Source organism: Struthio camelus, chromosome 38 (assembly GCF_040807025.1).
Source record: "Struthio camelus isolate bStrCam1 chromosome 38, bStrCam1.hap1, whole genome shotgun sequence".
Taxonomy (NCBI): domain Eukaryota; kingdom Metazoa; phylum Chordata; class Aves; order Struthioniformes; family Struthionidae; genus Struthio; species Struthio camelus.
The window spans coordinates 470490-486828 of NC_090979.1; the positions used below are offsets into that span (position 1 = coordinate 470490).

The window sequence follows — 16339 nt, forward strand, 5'->3', positions numbered from 1 at the left end:
GCGGAGCTTAGGGACTATTGCGCCTCTCCCCGCGGCGGCGCCGCCTCCCAGCGGCGGAAGGAGACGGCGGCGGTGTGAGACGGCCGGGGGCCGCTTCACGCCGTCACGCAGGCGCCGCGCGTGCGCGTCACGGGGAGGGGGGGGGGGGAGGCGGGGAAGAGAAAGGAGGAGGGCACTCAAGATGGCGGCGGCTGCCAGGCCGGGGGGACCGGGCAGGCCTCGGGCTTGAGCGGCGGCGGCGAGGAGGAGGAAGGAAAGAGGAAGGAAGGAGGCGGCGGCGGGCGAGGTTCCCCCCCTCCCCTCACACACACACACACCCCCCCCCCAACACCACCGCGGAGGGGCCGGCGGCCGCCATGGCCCCCTGAGGGGGCGGCGCGGCGCAGGGCGGCGGGACCCCCGGGGCGCCGCGGGGGATGGCGGCGGGGGAGCAGCAGCAGCAGCAGCAGCGAGCGGCCGGCGGTTGGGCCGAGTGGGGCGGCGCGGCCGGGCCGCCGGTGCCGGGCGAGGAGGCGGCGGGGGGGGGGAGCAGCGAGGAGCGGGGCGGCGCGGCGGCGCGGCCCGCCAAGGCCGGCGGGGAGCCGCGGGCGCGGGCGGCGGGCGGCGAGCGGAGCCCCCGCAAGGCCTGGGGAGGGGGGGTCCGGGCGGCGGGGGGAGGAGGCGTCGAGCCGGCCGAGGAGCGGGCGGCGCGGCGGCCTTGCACCAAGGGGGCCCCCCCCCTCCTCCTCCCCCCCCCGCCGCCGCCGCCACCGAGCCGCCGCGACCCGACTGGGCCGGTCCCTGGCTGACGGCGGCGGGCAGCGAGCTGGAGCCGCCCGAGGACTTTCTGCCGCCGCCCGAGTGCCCCGTCTTCGAGCCCAGCTGGGCCGAGTTCAGCGACCCCCTGGGCTACATCGCCAAGATCCGGCCCATCGCCGAGAAGAGCGGCATCTGCAAGATCCGGCCCCCGGCCGTGAGTAGGGGCAGCGCCCCGCCGCCGCCCGGCTTTGGGGGCGGGGGGGGGGGTATTTACCCCCTCCTGCTGTGGAGGGGTTGGGGGGGGGAAAGGCGCTCGCTCACCGGGCCGGCCAGCGGGTAAATACCCGCCCTGTCGCGGAGGGGCGCGTCCGCTTGTGGGCCTGCGAGCGGGTGAATACCCACCACGTCGTGGGGGAAGGTTCCCCCCCCCCGGGGGGGCCCGCAAGCGGGTGAATACCCACCACGTCGTGGCGGGGGAGGATACCCGCTTACGGGCCTGCAAGCGGGTAAATACCCACCACGTTGTGGGGGGCGATACCCGCTTACAGGCCCACAAGTGGGTAAATACCCGCCACGTCGTGGGGGGCAATACCTGCTTACGGGCCCGCAAGCGGGTAAATACCCGCCACGTCGTGGGGGGCGATACCCGCTTACGGGCCTGCAAGTGGGTAAATACCCGCCACGTCGTGGGGGGCGATACCCGCTTACGGGCCTGCCAGTGGGTAAATACCCACCATGTTGTGGGGGTGGGCAGTACCTGCTTACAGGCCTGCAAGCGGGTAAATACCCGCCATGTCGTGGGGGGTGATACCCGCTTACGGGCCTGCAAGCGGGTAAATACCCGCCACGTCGTGGGGGGCGATACCCGCTTACGGGCCTGCAAGCGGGTAAATACCCACCATGTCGTGGGGGGCGATACCCGCTTACGGGCCTGCAAGCGGGTAAATACCCGCCACGTCGTGGGGGGTGATACCCGCTTACGGGCCCGCAAGCGGGTAAATACCCGCCACGTCGTGGGGGGCGATACCCGCTTACGGGCCCGCAAGTGGGTAAATACCCGCCATGTCGTGGGGGGCGATACCTGCTTACGGGCCCGCAAGCGGGTAAATACCCGCCATGTCGTGGGGGGCGATACCCGCTTACGGGCCTGCAAGCGGGTAAATACCCGCCATGTCGGGGGCGATACCCGCTTACGGGCCTGCAAGCGGGTAAATACCCGCCATGTCGTGGGGGGCGATACCCGCTTACGGGCCTGCCAGTGGGTAAATACCCACCATGTTGTGGGGGTGGGCAGTACCTGCTTACAGGCCTGCAAGCGGGTAAATACCCGCCATGTCGTGGGGGGTGATACCTGCTTACGGGCCTGCCAGTGGGTAAATACCCACCACGTTGTTGGGGGGGTGATACCTGCTTATGGGCCTGCCGGTGGGTAAATACCCACCACGTTGTGGGGGGGTGATACCTGCTTACAGGCCTGCCAGTGGGTAAATACCCACCACATCGTGGGGGGTGATACCTGCCTACGGGCCTGCAAGCGGGTAAATACCCGCCACATTGTGGTGGGCGATACCTGCCTACGGGCCTGCAAGTGGGTAAATAGCCACCATGTTGCGGGGGGTGATACCAGTTCCCAGGTCCATAAGCGGGTAAATATCCCCCGTATCATGGGGGGTGATACCCACTTACGGGCCCGTAAGCGGGTAAATACCCCCTGCATCGTGAGGCACGATACCTGCTTACAGGCCCGTAAGTGGGTAAATACCTACTGCCACGTTGGGGGGGGGGAATCCGCTTAAAGGCGCTTGAGTGGGTAAATACCCACCGCAGCACGAGGGGTGATACCCGCTTAGGGGCCGATAAGCGGGTAAATACTGTATCACGTGGGGCGATACTTGCTTATGGGCCTGTAAGCGGGTAAACACCCAGCACAACGCGGGGGCGATACGCGCTCCCAGGCCTGTAAGCAGGTAAATACCCACCGTGATGTGGGCGGCGATACCCGCTTGCGGGCCAAGGAGCGGGTAAATACCCGCCGCGGCGTGGGGGCAGGGGCCCCCTCGGGCGAGTACCCCCGCGGCGCGGGTAAACACCCGTCCTCCCGGGGGTGTAAATACCCCCCACGGCGCCCCTAAGCACCCGCCGTCTTGGGGGGGCGTAAACACCCGCGGGGGGACGGGTGAATACCCGCCGGGCCGCGGGGATAAACGTCTCTTTTGGGGGGGGGGAACGCCTCGGTGGGGTAAATACCCGCTGCGGGGGGGGGGGGGGCGGTCGCCGGCCGTTTGCCGGAAGCGCCGGGTGAACGGGGGCGGGGGGGGGCCGCAGGGGAGGGGGGTCCGCGGCGCGCGTCCCTGTTTCCCCCCCCCCCCCCCGCCCCCCCCCCCCCACCCCGCGCCGGCCGCGCAACGACAACAAACGCCGCTGCCCCGGCCAATATGGCTGCCAGCGCCGAGCCTTTGTCTGGCGAGTGGCGGGGGGGGAGCCGGCGGGGCGGGGGGCCCCGGCGTCCGGCCCCCGGGGGTGGGGGGGGGCGCCCCCCCACCCCACCCCACCGCGCGGGCCGTTTCCCGGGGCCGCGGGGAGGGGAGCGTCCGGCCCCTTTGTCCCCGCGCGCGCCCCCCTCCGGCGCCGGGAAGGGGTGTGTGTGTGTTTGGGGGGGGGGGAGCCGAGGCCGCCGGGGCCCCGGGCCGCCAGGGCTTCCGGGGAGGGCCGGGCCCAGGCGCGCTGGCGTCAGCGGCCGCCGCGCCGCGCTCACCCCCCCTTCCCGCCCCCCCCCGCAGGACTGGCAGCCCCCCTTCGCCGTGGAGGTGGATAACTTCAGGTTCACGCCGCGCATCCAGCGGCTCAACGAGCTGGAGGTGAGCGGCGACGGCCCCCCCCTGCCGCCCTCGTCCCCCCCGCCGCCGCCGCCGCCAGCTCACCGCCCTCCGCCCCAGGCGCAGACCCGCGTGAAGCTCAACTACCTGGACCAGATCGCCAAGTTCTGGGAGATCCAGGGCTCCTCGCTGAAGATCCCCAACGTGGAGCGGCGCATCCTCGACCTCTACAGCCTCAGCAAGGTGCGGGCGGGGGGCGCGGGGGGCCGGCGGCGGCGGCACCGGCACCGGCGGCGGCGGCTCAGCGCCTCCCCGCCGCAGGTGGTGATGGAGGAAGGGGGCTACGAGGCCATCTGCAAGGACCGGCGGTGGGCGCGGGTGGCCCAGCGGCTGGCCTACCCCTCGGGCAAGAACATCGGCTCGCTGCTGCGCGCCCACTACGAGCGCATCATCTACCCCTACGAGATGTACCAGTCCGGGGCCAACCTGGTGGTGAGCGCCGGGGGGGGGCGGCGGCGGCGGCGGGGGGGGGGGGACGGCCAGCGCCTGACGCCCCCCTGCCTCCAGCAGTGCAACACGCGGCCCTTCGAGAGCGAGGAGAAGGACAAGGAGTACAAGCCGCACAGCATCCCGCTGCGCCAGTCCGTGCAGCCCTCCAAGTTCAACAGCTACGGGCGGCGGGCCAAGCGCCTGCAGCAGGAGGTGAGCGCCGGCGGCTTCGGGGGGGGGCGAGGGGGGGGGCGCGCCGCCGGCCCTGACGCCGCCGGCCCGCCGCAGCCGGAGCCCACGGAGGAGGACATCGAGAAGAACCCGGAGCTGAAGAAGCTGCAGATCTACGGGGCCGGCCCCAAAATGCTGGGCCTGGGGCTGGTGGCCAAAGACAAGACGCCGCGGAAGAAAGGTGAGGCGGGCGGGGGTGCCGGGGGCTGGGGGGCGCGCGCGGGGCCCCCCCCCGACCCTCGGCGCGCCCCTCCCCAGACAAGGAGGGCCCCGAGTGCCCCCCCACGGTGGTGGTGAAGGAGGAGCCGGCGGCGCCCGAGGCCAAGGCGGAGCCGCCGGCGCCCGGCGCCTACCTGGAGGCCAAGGAGGAGCTGCGGCACAGCCCCGAGCCCTGCACCAAGATGACCATGCGCCTGCGCCGCAGCCACAGCAACAGCCAGTTCGTAAGTGGCGGCGGTGGGGGGAGCGCCGGGGGGGGGGCAGCCCCGTCCTGACCCCCCCCCCCAACCCCCAGATCGACTCCTACGTGTGCCGGATCTGCTCGCGGGGCGACGAGGACGACAAGCTGCTGCTGTGCGACGGCTGCGACGACAACTACCACATCTTCTGCCTGCTGCCGCCGCTGCCCGAGATCCCCAAGGGCATCTGGCGCTGCCCCAAATGCGTCATGGCGGTGAGCGGCCGGGCCGGGCGGGGGGGCCGCGGCGGGGCGCCCCCCCCGCCCCCCCCAACACGCTCACCCTCCCGGCCCGCAGGAGTGCAAGCGCCCGCCGGAGGCCTTCGGCTTCGAGCAGGCCACGCGCGAGTACACGCTGCAGAGCTTCGGCGAGATGGCCGACTCCTTCAAGGCCGACTACTTCAACATGCCCGTCCACGTGAGTGCCGGGGGGGGCCGGGGGCGGCGCGGGGCGGTCGGGGCGGCCCCCACCCTCACCGTCCCCCCCCCCGGCAGATGGTGCCCACGGAGCTGGTGGAGAAGGAGTTCTGGCGCCTGGTGAACAGCATCGAGGAGGACGTGACGGTGGAGTACGGCGCCGACATCCACTCCAAGGAGTTCGGCAGCGGCTTCCCCATCAGCGACGGCAAGCGGAAGCTGTCGCCGGAGGAGGAGGTGAGCCCCCCGCGCCGCCCCGCGCCGCCCCGGGCCGCCGGCCGCGCTCCCTCCGACCGACGCGGCCCGGCCCGTCCCGTCCCCTCGGCAGGAGTACGCCGGCAGCGGCTGGAACCTGAACGTCATGCCGGTGCTGAAGCAGTCGGTGCTGTGCCACATCAACGCCGACATCTCGGGCATGAAGGTGCCCTGGCTCTACGTGGGCATGGTGTTCTCCGCCTTCTGCTGGCACATCGAGGACCACTGGAGCTACTCCATCAACTACCTCCACTGGTGGGGGCCCGGCGCGGGGCGCGGGGGGCGGCCGGGGGGCCCGGCCTCAGCCTGAGCTGCTGCGGGGGGGCGCGGGGGCCCCCCCCGACTCGTAGGGGCGAGCCCGAGATGAGGGGCGGGGGGGTTTGGGCCCCCCGACTGCGTCCCCCCACGCCAGGGGTGAGCCCGAGACGGGGTACAGGGGGGTCTGGGCCCCCCCCGACCGCGTCCCCCCCCCCAGGGGCGAGCCCAAGATGGGATACAGGGGGGTTTGGGCCCCCCCCGACCGCGTCCCCCCCCCCAGGGGCGAGCCCAAGATGGGATACAGGGGGGTTTGGGCCCCCCCCCGACCGCGTCCCCCCCCCAGGGGCGAGCCCGAGACGTGGTACGGGGTGACACGGGGGCGTTTGGGCCCCCCCGACCGCGTTCCCCCCCCCCCAGGGGCGAGCCCAAGATGGGATACAGGGGGGTTTGGGCCCCCCCCGACCGCGTCCCCCCCCCAGGGGCGAGCCCGAGACGTGGTACGGGGTGACACGGGGGGGTTTGGGCCCCCCCTGACCGCGTCCCCCCCCCCAGGGGCGAGCCCAAGATGGGATACAGGGGGGTTTGGGCCCCCCGACTGCGTCCCCCCGTGCCAGGGGTGAGCCCAAGATGGGATACAGGGGGGTTTGGGCCCCCCGACTGCGTCCCCCCCCCAGGGGCGAGCCCAAGATGGGATACAGGGGGGTTTGGGCCCCCCCCGACCGCGTCCCCCCCCCAGGGGCGAGCCCAAGATGGGATACAGGGGGGTTTGGGCCCCCCCCCGACCACGTCCCCCCCCCAGGGGCGAGCCCGAGACGTGGTACGGGGTGACCCGGCGGGGTCTGGGCCCCCCCTGACCGCGTCCCCCCCCCAGGGGCGAGCCCGAGACGTGGTACGGGGTGACCCGGCGGGGTCTGGGCCCCCCCTGACCGCGTCCCCCCCCCAGGGGCGAGCCCAAGACGTGGTACGGGGTGACCCGGCGGGGTCTGGGCCCCCCCCGACCGCGTCCCCCCCCCAGGGGCGAGCCCGAGACGTGGTACGGGGTGACCCGGCGGGGTCTGGGCCCCCCCTGACCGCGTCCCCCCCCCAGGGGCGAGCCCGAGACGTGGTACGGGGTGACCCGGCGGGGTCTGGGCCCCCCCTGACCGCGTCCCCCCCCCCAGGGGCGAGCCCGAGACGTGGTACGGGGTGACCCGGCGGGGTCTGGGCCCCCCCTGACCGCGTCCCCCCCCCCAGGGGCGAGCCCGAGACGTGGTACGGGGTGACCCGGCGGGGTCTGGGCCCCCCCTGACCGCGTCCCCCCCCCAGGGGCGAGCCCAAGATGGGATACAGGGGGGTTTGGGCCCCCCCCGACCGCGTCCCCCCCCCAGGGGCGAGCCCGAGACGTGGTACGGGGTGACCCGGCGGGGTCTGGGCCCCCCCCGACCGCGTCCCCCCCCCCAGGGGCGAGCCCGAGACGTGGTACGGGGTGACCCGGCGGGGTCTGGGCCCCCCCCGACCGCGTCCCCCCCCCAGGGGCGAGCCCGAGACGTGGTACGGGGTGACCCGGCGGGGTCTGGGCCCCCCCTGACCGCGTCCCCCCCCCAGGGGCGAGCCCAAGACGTGGTACGGGGTGCCGTCCTTCGCGGCGGAGCACCTGGAGGAGGTGATGAAGAAGCTGACGCCGGAGCTGTTCGAGAGCCAGCCCGACCTGCTGCACCAGCTCGTCACCCTCATGAACCCCAACACCCTCATGGCCCACGGCGTCCCCGTGAGTGCCGCCGCGTCCCCGCGTCCCCGCGTCCCCCCACCCCGCCGGCGCCCTCACCCCCGCCGCCCCCGCCACCCCGCAGGTCGTGCGGACCAACCAGTGCGCCGGCGAGTTCGTCATCACCTTCCCCCGCGCCTACCACAGCGGCTTCAACCAGGGCTACAACTTCGCCGAGGCCGTCAACTTCTGCACCGCCGACTGGGTGAGCGGCGCCGGGGGGGGGGGAGGACCGAGGCGGCGGGCGACGGCGGCGGCGGCGCGGGGCGGCGCTGAGCCGTGCCGCGCCGCCCGCAGCTGCCGGCCGGCAGGCAGTGCATCGAGCACTACCGGCGCCTGCGGCGCTACTGCGTCTTCTCGCACGAGGAGCTCATCTGCAAGATGGCGGCCTGCCCCGAGAAGCTGGACCTCAACCTGGCGGCCGCCGTGCACAAGGAGATGTTCGTGCTGGTGCAGGAGGAGCGCAAGCTGCGCAAGGCGCTGCTGGAGAAGGTGGGGGCGGCGGGGAGCGGGCGGGCGGGCGGCGGCGGGGGGGGCCGGCGCTGAGGCTCCCGCCGCCCCCGCAGGGCATCACGGAGGCGGAGCGCGAGGCCTTCGAGCTGCTGCCGGACGACGAGCGGCAGTGCGACAAGTGCAAGACCACCTGCTTCCTCTCGGCGCTGGCCTGCTACGACTGCCCCCAGTGCCTCGTCTGCCTCTACCACATGGACGACCTCTGCAAGTGCCCCCGCAGCAAGCAGTACCTCAGGTGGGGGCCCGGCGCGGCGGGGGGGGGGGGGACGCGGGCACGGCCTGGGGGCTGCCGGCGGCGCCCGTGGGGGGCGTCGTGGCACGGCCTGCGGGGTCCTGGCACCCCCGTGTGCCCGCGGTGGGGTCCTGGCGGCCCCTGTGTGCCCGTGGGGGGCGTCGTGGCATGGCCTGGGGGGGTCCTGGCACCCCCGTGTGCCCGCAGTGGGGTCCTGGCGGCCCCAATGTGCCCATGGGGGGCGTCGTGGCATGGCCTGGGGGGTCCTGGCACCCCTATGTGCCTATGGGGGGGTCCTGGCATGGACTGGGGGGTCCTGGCGGCCCCCCTGCGCCCGTGGGGGGCGTCGTGGCATGGCCTGGGGGGGTCCTGGCGGCCCCCGTGTGCCTGTGGGGGGCGTCATGGCACGGCTTGGGGGGTCCTGGCCCCCCTATGTGCCCACGGTGGGGTCCTGGTGGCCCCAATGTGCCTATGGGGGGGGTCCTGGCATGGTCTGGGGGGTCCTGCTGGCCCCCATGTGCCTATGGGGGGGTCCTGGCAGCCCCCATGTGCCTATGGGGGGGTCCTGGCATGGACTGGGGGGTCCTGGCGGCCCCCCTGCGCCCGTGGGGGGCGTCGTGGCATGGCCTGGGGGGGTCCTGGCGGCCCCCGTGTGCCTGTGGGGGGCGTCATGGCACGGCTTGGGGGGTCCTGGCCCCCCTATGTGCCCACGGTGGGGTCCTGGTGGCCCCAATGTGCCTATGGGGGGGGTCCTGGCATGGTCTGGGGGGTCCTGCTGGCCCCCATGTGCCTATGGGGGGGTCCTGGCAGCCCCCATGTGCCTATGGGGGGGTCCTGGCATGGTCTGGGGGGTCCTGGCACCCCTATGTGGCTATGGGGGGGTCCTGGCATGGACTGGGGGGTCCTGGCGGCCCCAATGTGCCCGTGGGGGGCGTCGTGGCATGGCCTGGGGGGGTCCTGGCACCCCCGTGTGCCCGCGGTGGGGTCCTGGCGGCCCCAATGTGCCCGTGGGGGGCGTCGTGGCATGGCCTGGGGGGGTCCTGGCACCCCCGTGTGCCCGCGGTGGGGTCCTGGCGGCCCCAATGTGCCCGTGGGGGGCGTCGTGGCATGGCCTGGGGGGGTCCTGGCACCCCCGTGTGCCCGCGGTGGGGTCCTGGCGGCCCCCGTGTGCCCGCGGTGGGGTCCTGGCGGCCCCAATGTGCCCGTGGGGGTGTCATGGCAAGGCTTGGGGGGGCCCGGCAGCCCCGTGTGCCTGCGGTGAGGTCCTGGCGGCCCCTATGTGGCTATGGGGGGGGGTTCTGGCATAGTGTGGGGGGTCCTGCTGGCCCCCATGTGCCTATGGGGGGGTCCTGGCATGGACTGGGGGGTCCTGGCATGGACTGGGGGGTCCTGGTGGCCCCTATGTGCCTATGGGGAGGGTCCTGATATGGTCTGGGGGGTCCTGGCAGCCCCTATGTGCCTATGGGGGGGTCCTGGCATGGCCTGGGGGGTCCTGGCACCCCTATGTGGCTATGGGGGGGTCCTGGCATGGACTGGGGGGTCCTGGCGGCCCCCATGTGACTATGGGGAGGGGTCCTGGCATGGTCTGAGGGGTCCTGGCAGCCCCTATGTGCCTATGGGGGGGTCCTGGCATGGCCTGGGGGGTCCTGGCGGCCCCCATGTGACTATGGGGAGGGGTCCTGGCATGGTCTGAGGGGTCCTGGCAGCCCCTATGTGCCTATGGGGGGGTCCAAGCATGGTCTGGGGGGTCCTAGTGGCCCCTATGTGCCTATGGGGGGGTCCTGGCATGGTCTGGGGGGTCCTGGTGGCCCCCATGTGACTATGGGGGGGTCCTGGCATGGACTGGAGGGTCCTGGTGGCCCCCATGTGCCTATAGGGGGGTCCTGGCATAGTCTGGGGGGTCCTGGTGGCCCCCATGTACCTATGGGGAGGGGTCCTGGCATAGTCTGGGGGGTCCTGGCGGCCCCTATGTGCCTATGGGGGGGTCCTGGCATGGTCTGGGGGGTCCTAGTGGCCCCCATGTGCCTATGGGGGGGTCCTGGCATAGTCTGGGGGGTCCTGGCAGCCCCTATGTGCCTATGGGGGGGTCCTGGCATGGCCTGGGGGGTCCTGGCGGCCCCCATGTGACTATGGGGAGGGGTCCTGGCATGGTCTGAGGGGTCCTGGCAGCCCCTATGTGCCTATGGGGGGGTCCAAGCATGGTCTGGGGGGTCCTAGTGGCCCCTATGTGCCTATGGGGGGGTCCTGGCATGGTCTGGGGGGCCCTGGTGCCCCCCATGTACCCGCGAGAGGGGCCCTGGTGGCCCCGCCGTGCCCATGGGGGTGCTGCGGGCACAGCCTGGGGGGCCCTGCCTGTTGGGGGGGGTTCCTAGCGGTCCCCTTGCGCCCGTGGGAGGGGGGGGTCGCCGCGCTCACCCCCCCCCCCCGGCAGGTACCGCTACACGCTGGACGAGCTGCCGGCCATGCTGCACAAGCTGAAGGTGCGGGCCGAGTCCTTCGACACCTGGGCCAACAAGGTCCGCGTCGCCCTGGAGGTGGAGGACGGGCGCAAGCGGAGTGAGTGGGGCGGCCGGGGGCGGGGGGGGGCCCCGCTGGGGACCCCCTGACGCCCGTGTGTCCCCCCCCCCCAGCGCTGGAGGAGCTGCGGGCGCTGGAGTCGGAGGCGCGGGAGCGCAAGTTCCCCGAGAACGAGCTGCTGCACCGGCTCAAGGGCTGCCTGGGCCAGGCCGAGCGCTGCGTCTCCGAGGCCCTGGGGCTCATCAGCTCCCAGGAGACCGGGTGAGTGTGTGTCCCCCCCCCCCAACGCCGTGGCCCCGGCCCCCCCCCCGCCGCCGGTGCCGGTGGGGGGTGACGCGGCGGCGCGGCTGCAGGCTGCCGGCGCCCTCGCTGACGGTGGAGGAGCTGCGCGCCTTCCTGGAGCAGATGAACCAGCTGCCCTGCGTCATGCACCAGATCGGCGAGGTGCAGGTGAGCGGCGGCGGGGGGGGGGGGCCAGCCCCCCCCCCGTCTCAGGGCCGGCTGACGCCCCCCCCCCCGCTCCGTCCCGGCCGCAGGCGCTGCTGGAGCGGGTGGAGGCCTTCCAGGCGGAGGCGCGGGCGGCGCTGGAGGCGGCGGCGGCCCCGGCGGCCCTGCGGGCCCTGCTGGAGCGCGGCGCCCGCCTGGGCGTGGAGGTGCCCGAGGGCCGGCGCCTGGAGCGGCAGCTGGCCCAGGCCGCCTGGCTGGAGGAGGTGACGGCCACCCTGCGCTCGCCCCGGGCCCGCGTGCCCCTGCCCGTCATGCGGGGCCTCATCCAGGCCGGGCGCACCGTGGCGCCCAGCCCCGCCGTCGACGTGGCCATGGCCGAGCTCCAGGAGCTGCTCACCATCGCCCAGCGCTGGGAGGAGAAGGCCCAGATGTGCCTGGAGGCCAGGTGAGCCGCCGCTCGGGGTTTGGGGGGGGGGGAACCGGCCGCCCCGCCGTGTCCTCAGCTGCCCACCCCCCCCGCAGGCAGAAGCACCCGCCGGCCACGCTGGCCGCCATCATCAAGGAGGCGGAGAACATCCCGGCGCTGCTGCCCAACATCCAGGCGCTGAAGGAGGCGCTGGCCAAGGCCCGGGCGTGGATCGCCGACGTGGAGGAGATCCAGGTGGGTTGGGGCGGCGGGGGCAGGCGGGGAGGGGGCGGCGGGGGTCTCAGCTCCGCTCTCCCCCCTCCCATGGCAGAACGGCGACCACTACCCGTGCCTGGACGACCTGGAGGGGCTGGTGGCGGTGGGCCGGGACCTGCCGGTGCGGCTGGAGGAGCTGCGGCAGCTGGAGGTGCAGGTGGGCACGGCCCACTCGTGGCGGGACAAGGCCTCCCGCACCTTCCTCAAGAAAAACTCCTGCTACACCCTGCTCGAGGTGGGTGCCGGGGCGGGGTCGCGGGGAAGGGCTGGGGGGGGGGGACGCACAACCCACGCCAACCCGCCGCCCGCCGCAGGTGCTGTGCCCCTGCGCCGACGCCGGCTCCGACAGCAGCAAGCGGCTCAAGTGGCGCCGGGAGCCCGAGCAGGAGCCGGGCCTCTACAAGCTGGACACGGAGAGCCTGGGGCTGTCGGCGCAGGACCTGCGCGACCCCGGCGCCGTGGTGAGCGGCGGGACGGGGACGGGGTGGTGCTTGGGGGGGGGGGGGACGCGCGGCGCCGCCCCCCCCGCTCACCGCCCTCCCGCAGATCGTGGCGTTCAAGGAAGGCGAGCAGAAGGAGAAGGAGGGGATGCTGCGGCTGCGGCGCGCCAACGCTCAGAAAGCGGCGCCGCCGGCCCCGGGTCCCGGGCCGCCCTCGTGCGTCTGCGGCCAGCCGCCGGGGCCCGGCATGCTGCAGTGCCAGCTCTGCCGCGACTGGTTCCACGGCGCCTGCGTGGCCTGGCCCCGCCTGGGCGCCCAGAAGCCCTCGCCGGCCTGGTGGGAGTGGGACGCCAAGTTCCTGTGCCCGCTGTGCCAGCGGTCGCGCCGGCCCCGCCTGGAGACCATCCTGGCGCTGCTGGTGGCCCTGCAGAAGCTGCCGGTGCGGCTGCCCGAGGGCGAAGCGCTGCAGTGCCTCACCGAGCGGGCCATCACCTGGCAGGACCGCGCGCGCCAGCTCCTGGCCTCGCCGGAGGTGGCCGGCCCGCTGGAGCGCCTGGCCGCCCTGCGGCACCGCCTGCACGGCGACGGTGCCGGCGCCCTGCGCGAGAGCAGCCGCAACGAGCAGCCCAAGGTGGGTGCGCGGGGCCGGGCGGCCCCTCACCGCCCCCCCCTCCGGGGGGGGGGGGCTTTCGCCGCCGGCCCCCCCCTCACGGCCTGCCTTCCACCCAGGTCTCCGTGGAGAACGGCGATGCCCCCAGCCCTGAGAAGAACGGGCCCCTGCCCTCGGGTGAGCGAGGACGGGGGCGCCCCCCCCCCCCGCCACGGCCCCTGCAGGTCGCGGTGGGGGTCCGGCGGGGCGGGGAAGGGTCCCACGGGCCCCGGCGACCCACCGCGTCTCCCCCCCCACCTCCGCAGAGCTGGAGGCGCTGAGCGCGGCGCTGCCGCGGCTGCAGGGCCCGGTGCTGGAGCTGGCCGAGGGCGCCCGGCGCCCGCTGGAGGAGCTCATGATGGAGGGCGACCTGCTGGAGGTGACGCTCGACGAGGCCCAGAGCATCTGGCGCCTGCTGCAGGCCGCCCGGCCGCCCCCCCTCGCCCTCTTCCGCCTCCTCCTCGAGGTGAGACTCCCCCGCTCGGGCGCCAAAACCTCCCCAGCCTGCCCCAAAACCGCCTCCGGGCTTTCGCTCCGGACCCCCCAATCGCTCCCACCCTGCCTCTTCGAGCTCTTCCACCTCCCGGACGGGAAACCCCCCCAACCATCTGCAAGTCGCATCCAAACGGCCCGAAAGTACTCCCAGGTCCCCGTTTCTGCCCTTCTTCCACCTCCTCCTTGGGGTGAGGCCCCGCTGTCGCACCGAAACTGCCCCGGCCTGCCCCAAAACGGCTCCCAAAGTGTTCCTCTCGCCCCCTTCCGCCTCCTCCTGGAGGTGGGACCCCGCAACGGCTCCCAAGGTGTTCCTCTCGCCCCCTTCCGCCTTCTCCTGGAGGTGGGACCCCGCAACGGCTCCCAAAGCGTTCCTCTCGCCCCCTTCCGCCTCCTCCTGGAGGTGGGACCCCGCAACGGCTCCCAAAGCGTTCCTCCTGCCCCCTTCCGCCTTCTCCTGGAGGTGGGACCCCGCAACGGCTCCCAAAGCGTTCCTCTCGCCCCCTTCCGCCTTCTCCTGGAGGTGGGACCCCGCAACGGCTCCCAAGGCGTTCCTCCTGCCCCCTTCCGCCTTCTCCTGGAGGTGGGACCCCGCAACGGCTCCCAAAGCGTTCCTCCCGCCCCCTTCCGCCTCCTCCTGGAGGTGGGACCCCGCAACGGCTCCCAAGGTGTTCCTCTCGCCCCCTTCCGCCTCCTCCTGGAGGTGGGACCCCGCAACGGCTCCCAAGGCGTTCCTCTCGCCCCCTTCCGCCTTCTCCTGGAGGTGGGACCCCGCAACGGCTCCCAAGGCGTTCCTCTCGCCCCCTTCCGCCTTCTCCTGGAGGTGGGACCCCGCAACGGCTCCCAAAGCGTTCCTCTCGCCCCCTTCCGCCTCCTCCTGGAGGTGGGACCCCGCAACGGCTCCCAAAGCGTTCCTCCTGCCCCCTTCCGCCTCCTTCTGGAGGTGGGACCCCGCAACGGCTCCCAAGGCGTTCCTCTCGCCCCCTTCCGCCTCCTCCTGGAGGTGGGACCCCACGACGGCTCCCAAAGCGTTCCTCTCGCCCCCTTCCGCCTCCTCCTGGAGGTGGGACCCCGCAACGGCTCCCAAGGCGTTCCTCTCGCCCCCTTCCGCCTCCTCCTGGAGGTGGGACCCCGCAACGGCTCCCAAAGCGTTCCTCTCGCCCCCTTCCGCCTCCTCCTGGAGGTGGGACCCCGCAACGGCTCCCAAGGCGTTCCTCTCGCCCCCTTCCGCCTTCTCCTGGAGGTGGGACCCCGCAACGGCTCCCAAAGCGTTCCTCCTGCCCCCTTCCGCCTTCTCCTGGAGGTGGGACCCCGCAACGGCTCCCAAAGCGTTCCTCTCGCCCCCTTCCGCCTCCTCCTGGAGGTGGGACCCCGCAACTGCCTCAGCCGACCCCAACCCGCCCCCGAGCTTTCCCCTTGGACCCTGAAACCGCTCCCAAACCCTCTTTTCTGCCCCTTTTCGCCTCCTCGTGGAGGCGGCCGCCCCCAGCCGGTGCCCGCTGACCCCCGTGTCCCCCGTTCCTCCCCGGCAGCTGGAGCAGGCGGAGCGGCGGGGCGCCCGGGCGCGGGGCCGCGAGCGGGACCCCGAGCGCCGCCGCAAGCGCCGGGCCGAGCGGGGCGACCTCCCGCCCCTGGCCAAGGAGGAGCTGGAGCCAAAGAGGAGCCGGGGCGCCGAGGGGGGGGCCGCCCGCGCCAGCCCCCCGCCGGGCCCCCACGCCCCGGGGGTGAGTGAGGCGCCGTGGGGGGACGGGGTGGGGGGGTGACGGATTTGGGGCCGGAGGTGGCGGCGGGTGGGGGGGGGGGAGGCCAGGCAGGCCCCCCCCCCCGCCCCACCCCACCCCGACACGCTGCCGCCACCCCCCTCCGCCCCCCCCCCCCCCCAGGACTCGTGACGCGGAGCCCCCGCTTCGGATGGACACATCGCCGCCGCCGTGGGGGGGGGGGGGGGGGCCGCCGCCCCGCAGAGCCCCCCCCCAGCCCCGCAGTGCCCCCCCGCCCCTTCCCCAGCCCGGGCTGCTGCCCCCCCCCCAGCCCCCCTCCCCGCGATGTAATTATTTGCGTTGGTTTCTTTTGTACCGTGGGGCCGGGGGGGCCCCGGGCGGCCCCCCAGCACAGCCGGGCCCCGCCGCCGGCCGGGGTTTTTATAGGGGGGGGGGAGAGGGTGTGGGGGGGCCGGATTGGGGGGGCCCTCGTGCCCCGCGCCCCCCCCACGCCGACACTAACTGTCTCGGGCTCTTTGTAGTGGGGCGGGGCCGGGGGGGCCCTTATTTTATTGTATTATGATTTTTTTTATTATTATTAAACTTTGGAGGCTACCGGGGGGGGGTCTGTGTTGCACTCGGGGGCGGGGGGGGGGGGGGGCGGTGCCCCACGTGGGGCCGTCTCCGCACTGCGCATGCGCTGGCGGGGGGGGGGCGGCCGCCTTCGCCATTGGCCGTCGCCTCCGCCAATGGGAGAGCGGGATGCGCGCCTGCGTGTGCGCGCGCGCGCGGAGGCAGGTGGCGGTCGGCGGCGCGAGGCGGCGACCGTTGGGGCCCGGGCGTCCGGGCTTGAGGTAAAGAGGCAGCCGGGACCCCGCCGGCGGCGTTTCCTGAGGTAAAATGTGAGGTTTTTCCTCCCCCAGCGGCCTCCCCTGAGGTAAAAAGTGAGGTTTTGCTTCCCCAGCAGCTTCCCCTGAGGTAAAAGGTGAGGTTTTACCTGCCTAGCGGTCACCCCTGAGGTAAAAAGTGAGGTTTTCTTCCTCTAGCAGCCTCCCCTGAGGTAAAAGGTGAGGTTTAACCCCCCCCAGCAGCCTCCCCTGAGGTAAAAGGTGAGGTTTAACCCCCCTAGCAGCCTCCCCTGAGGTAAAAGGTGAGGTTTAACCGCCCCCAGCAGCCTCCCCTGAGGTAAAAGGTGAGGTTTAACCCCCCCCAGCAGCCTCCCCTGAGGTAAAAGGTGAGGTTTAACCCCCCCCTCAGCAGCC

The 16339-nt window shown here is 73.5% G+C and overlaps 1 protein-coding gene across 1 annotated transcript; it reads left to right on the forward strand.

The window, feature by feature from the left end:
- Nucleotides 1-416: 416 nt before the first annotated feature.
- On the forward strand, nt 417-15692 carry KDM5C (lysine demethylase 5C). The gene is made up of 27 exons (XM_068924113.1): nt 417-462; nt 510-952; nt 3519-3596; nt 3675-3797; nt 3876-4046; nt 4122-4455; nt 4533-4717; nt 4789-4947; nt 5030-5149; nt 5227-5385; nt 5477-5658; nt 7246-7408; nt 7491-7610; nt 7703-7897; nt 7972-8153; nt 10582-10706; nt 10781-10928; nt 11021-11117; nt 11204-11559; nt 11637-11775; nt 11852-12031; nt 12111-12257; nt 12343-12867; nt 12966-13023; nt 13152-13351; nt 14910-15101; nt 15261-15692. The coding sequence occupies exons 1-27, from the start codon at nt 417-419 to the stop codon at nt 15267-15269; spliced, it is 4836 nt and encodes a 1611-aa protein (XP_068780214.1). The 3' UTR covers nt 15270-15692.
- Nucleotides 15693-16339: the final 647 nt, after the last annotated feature.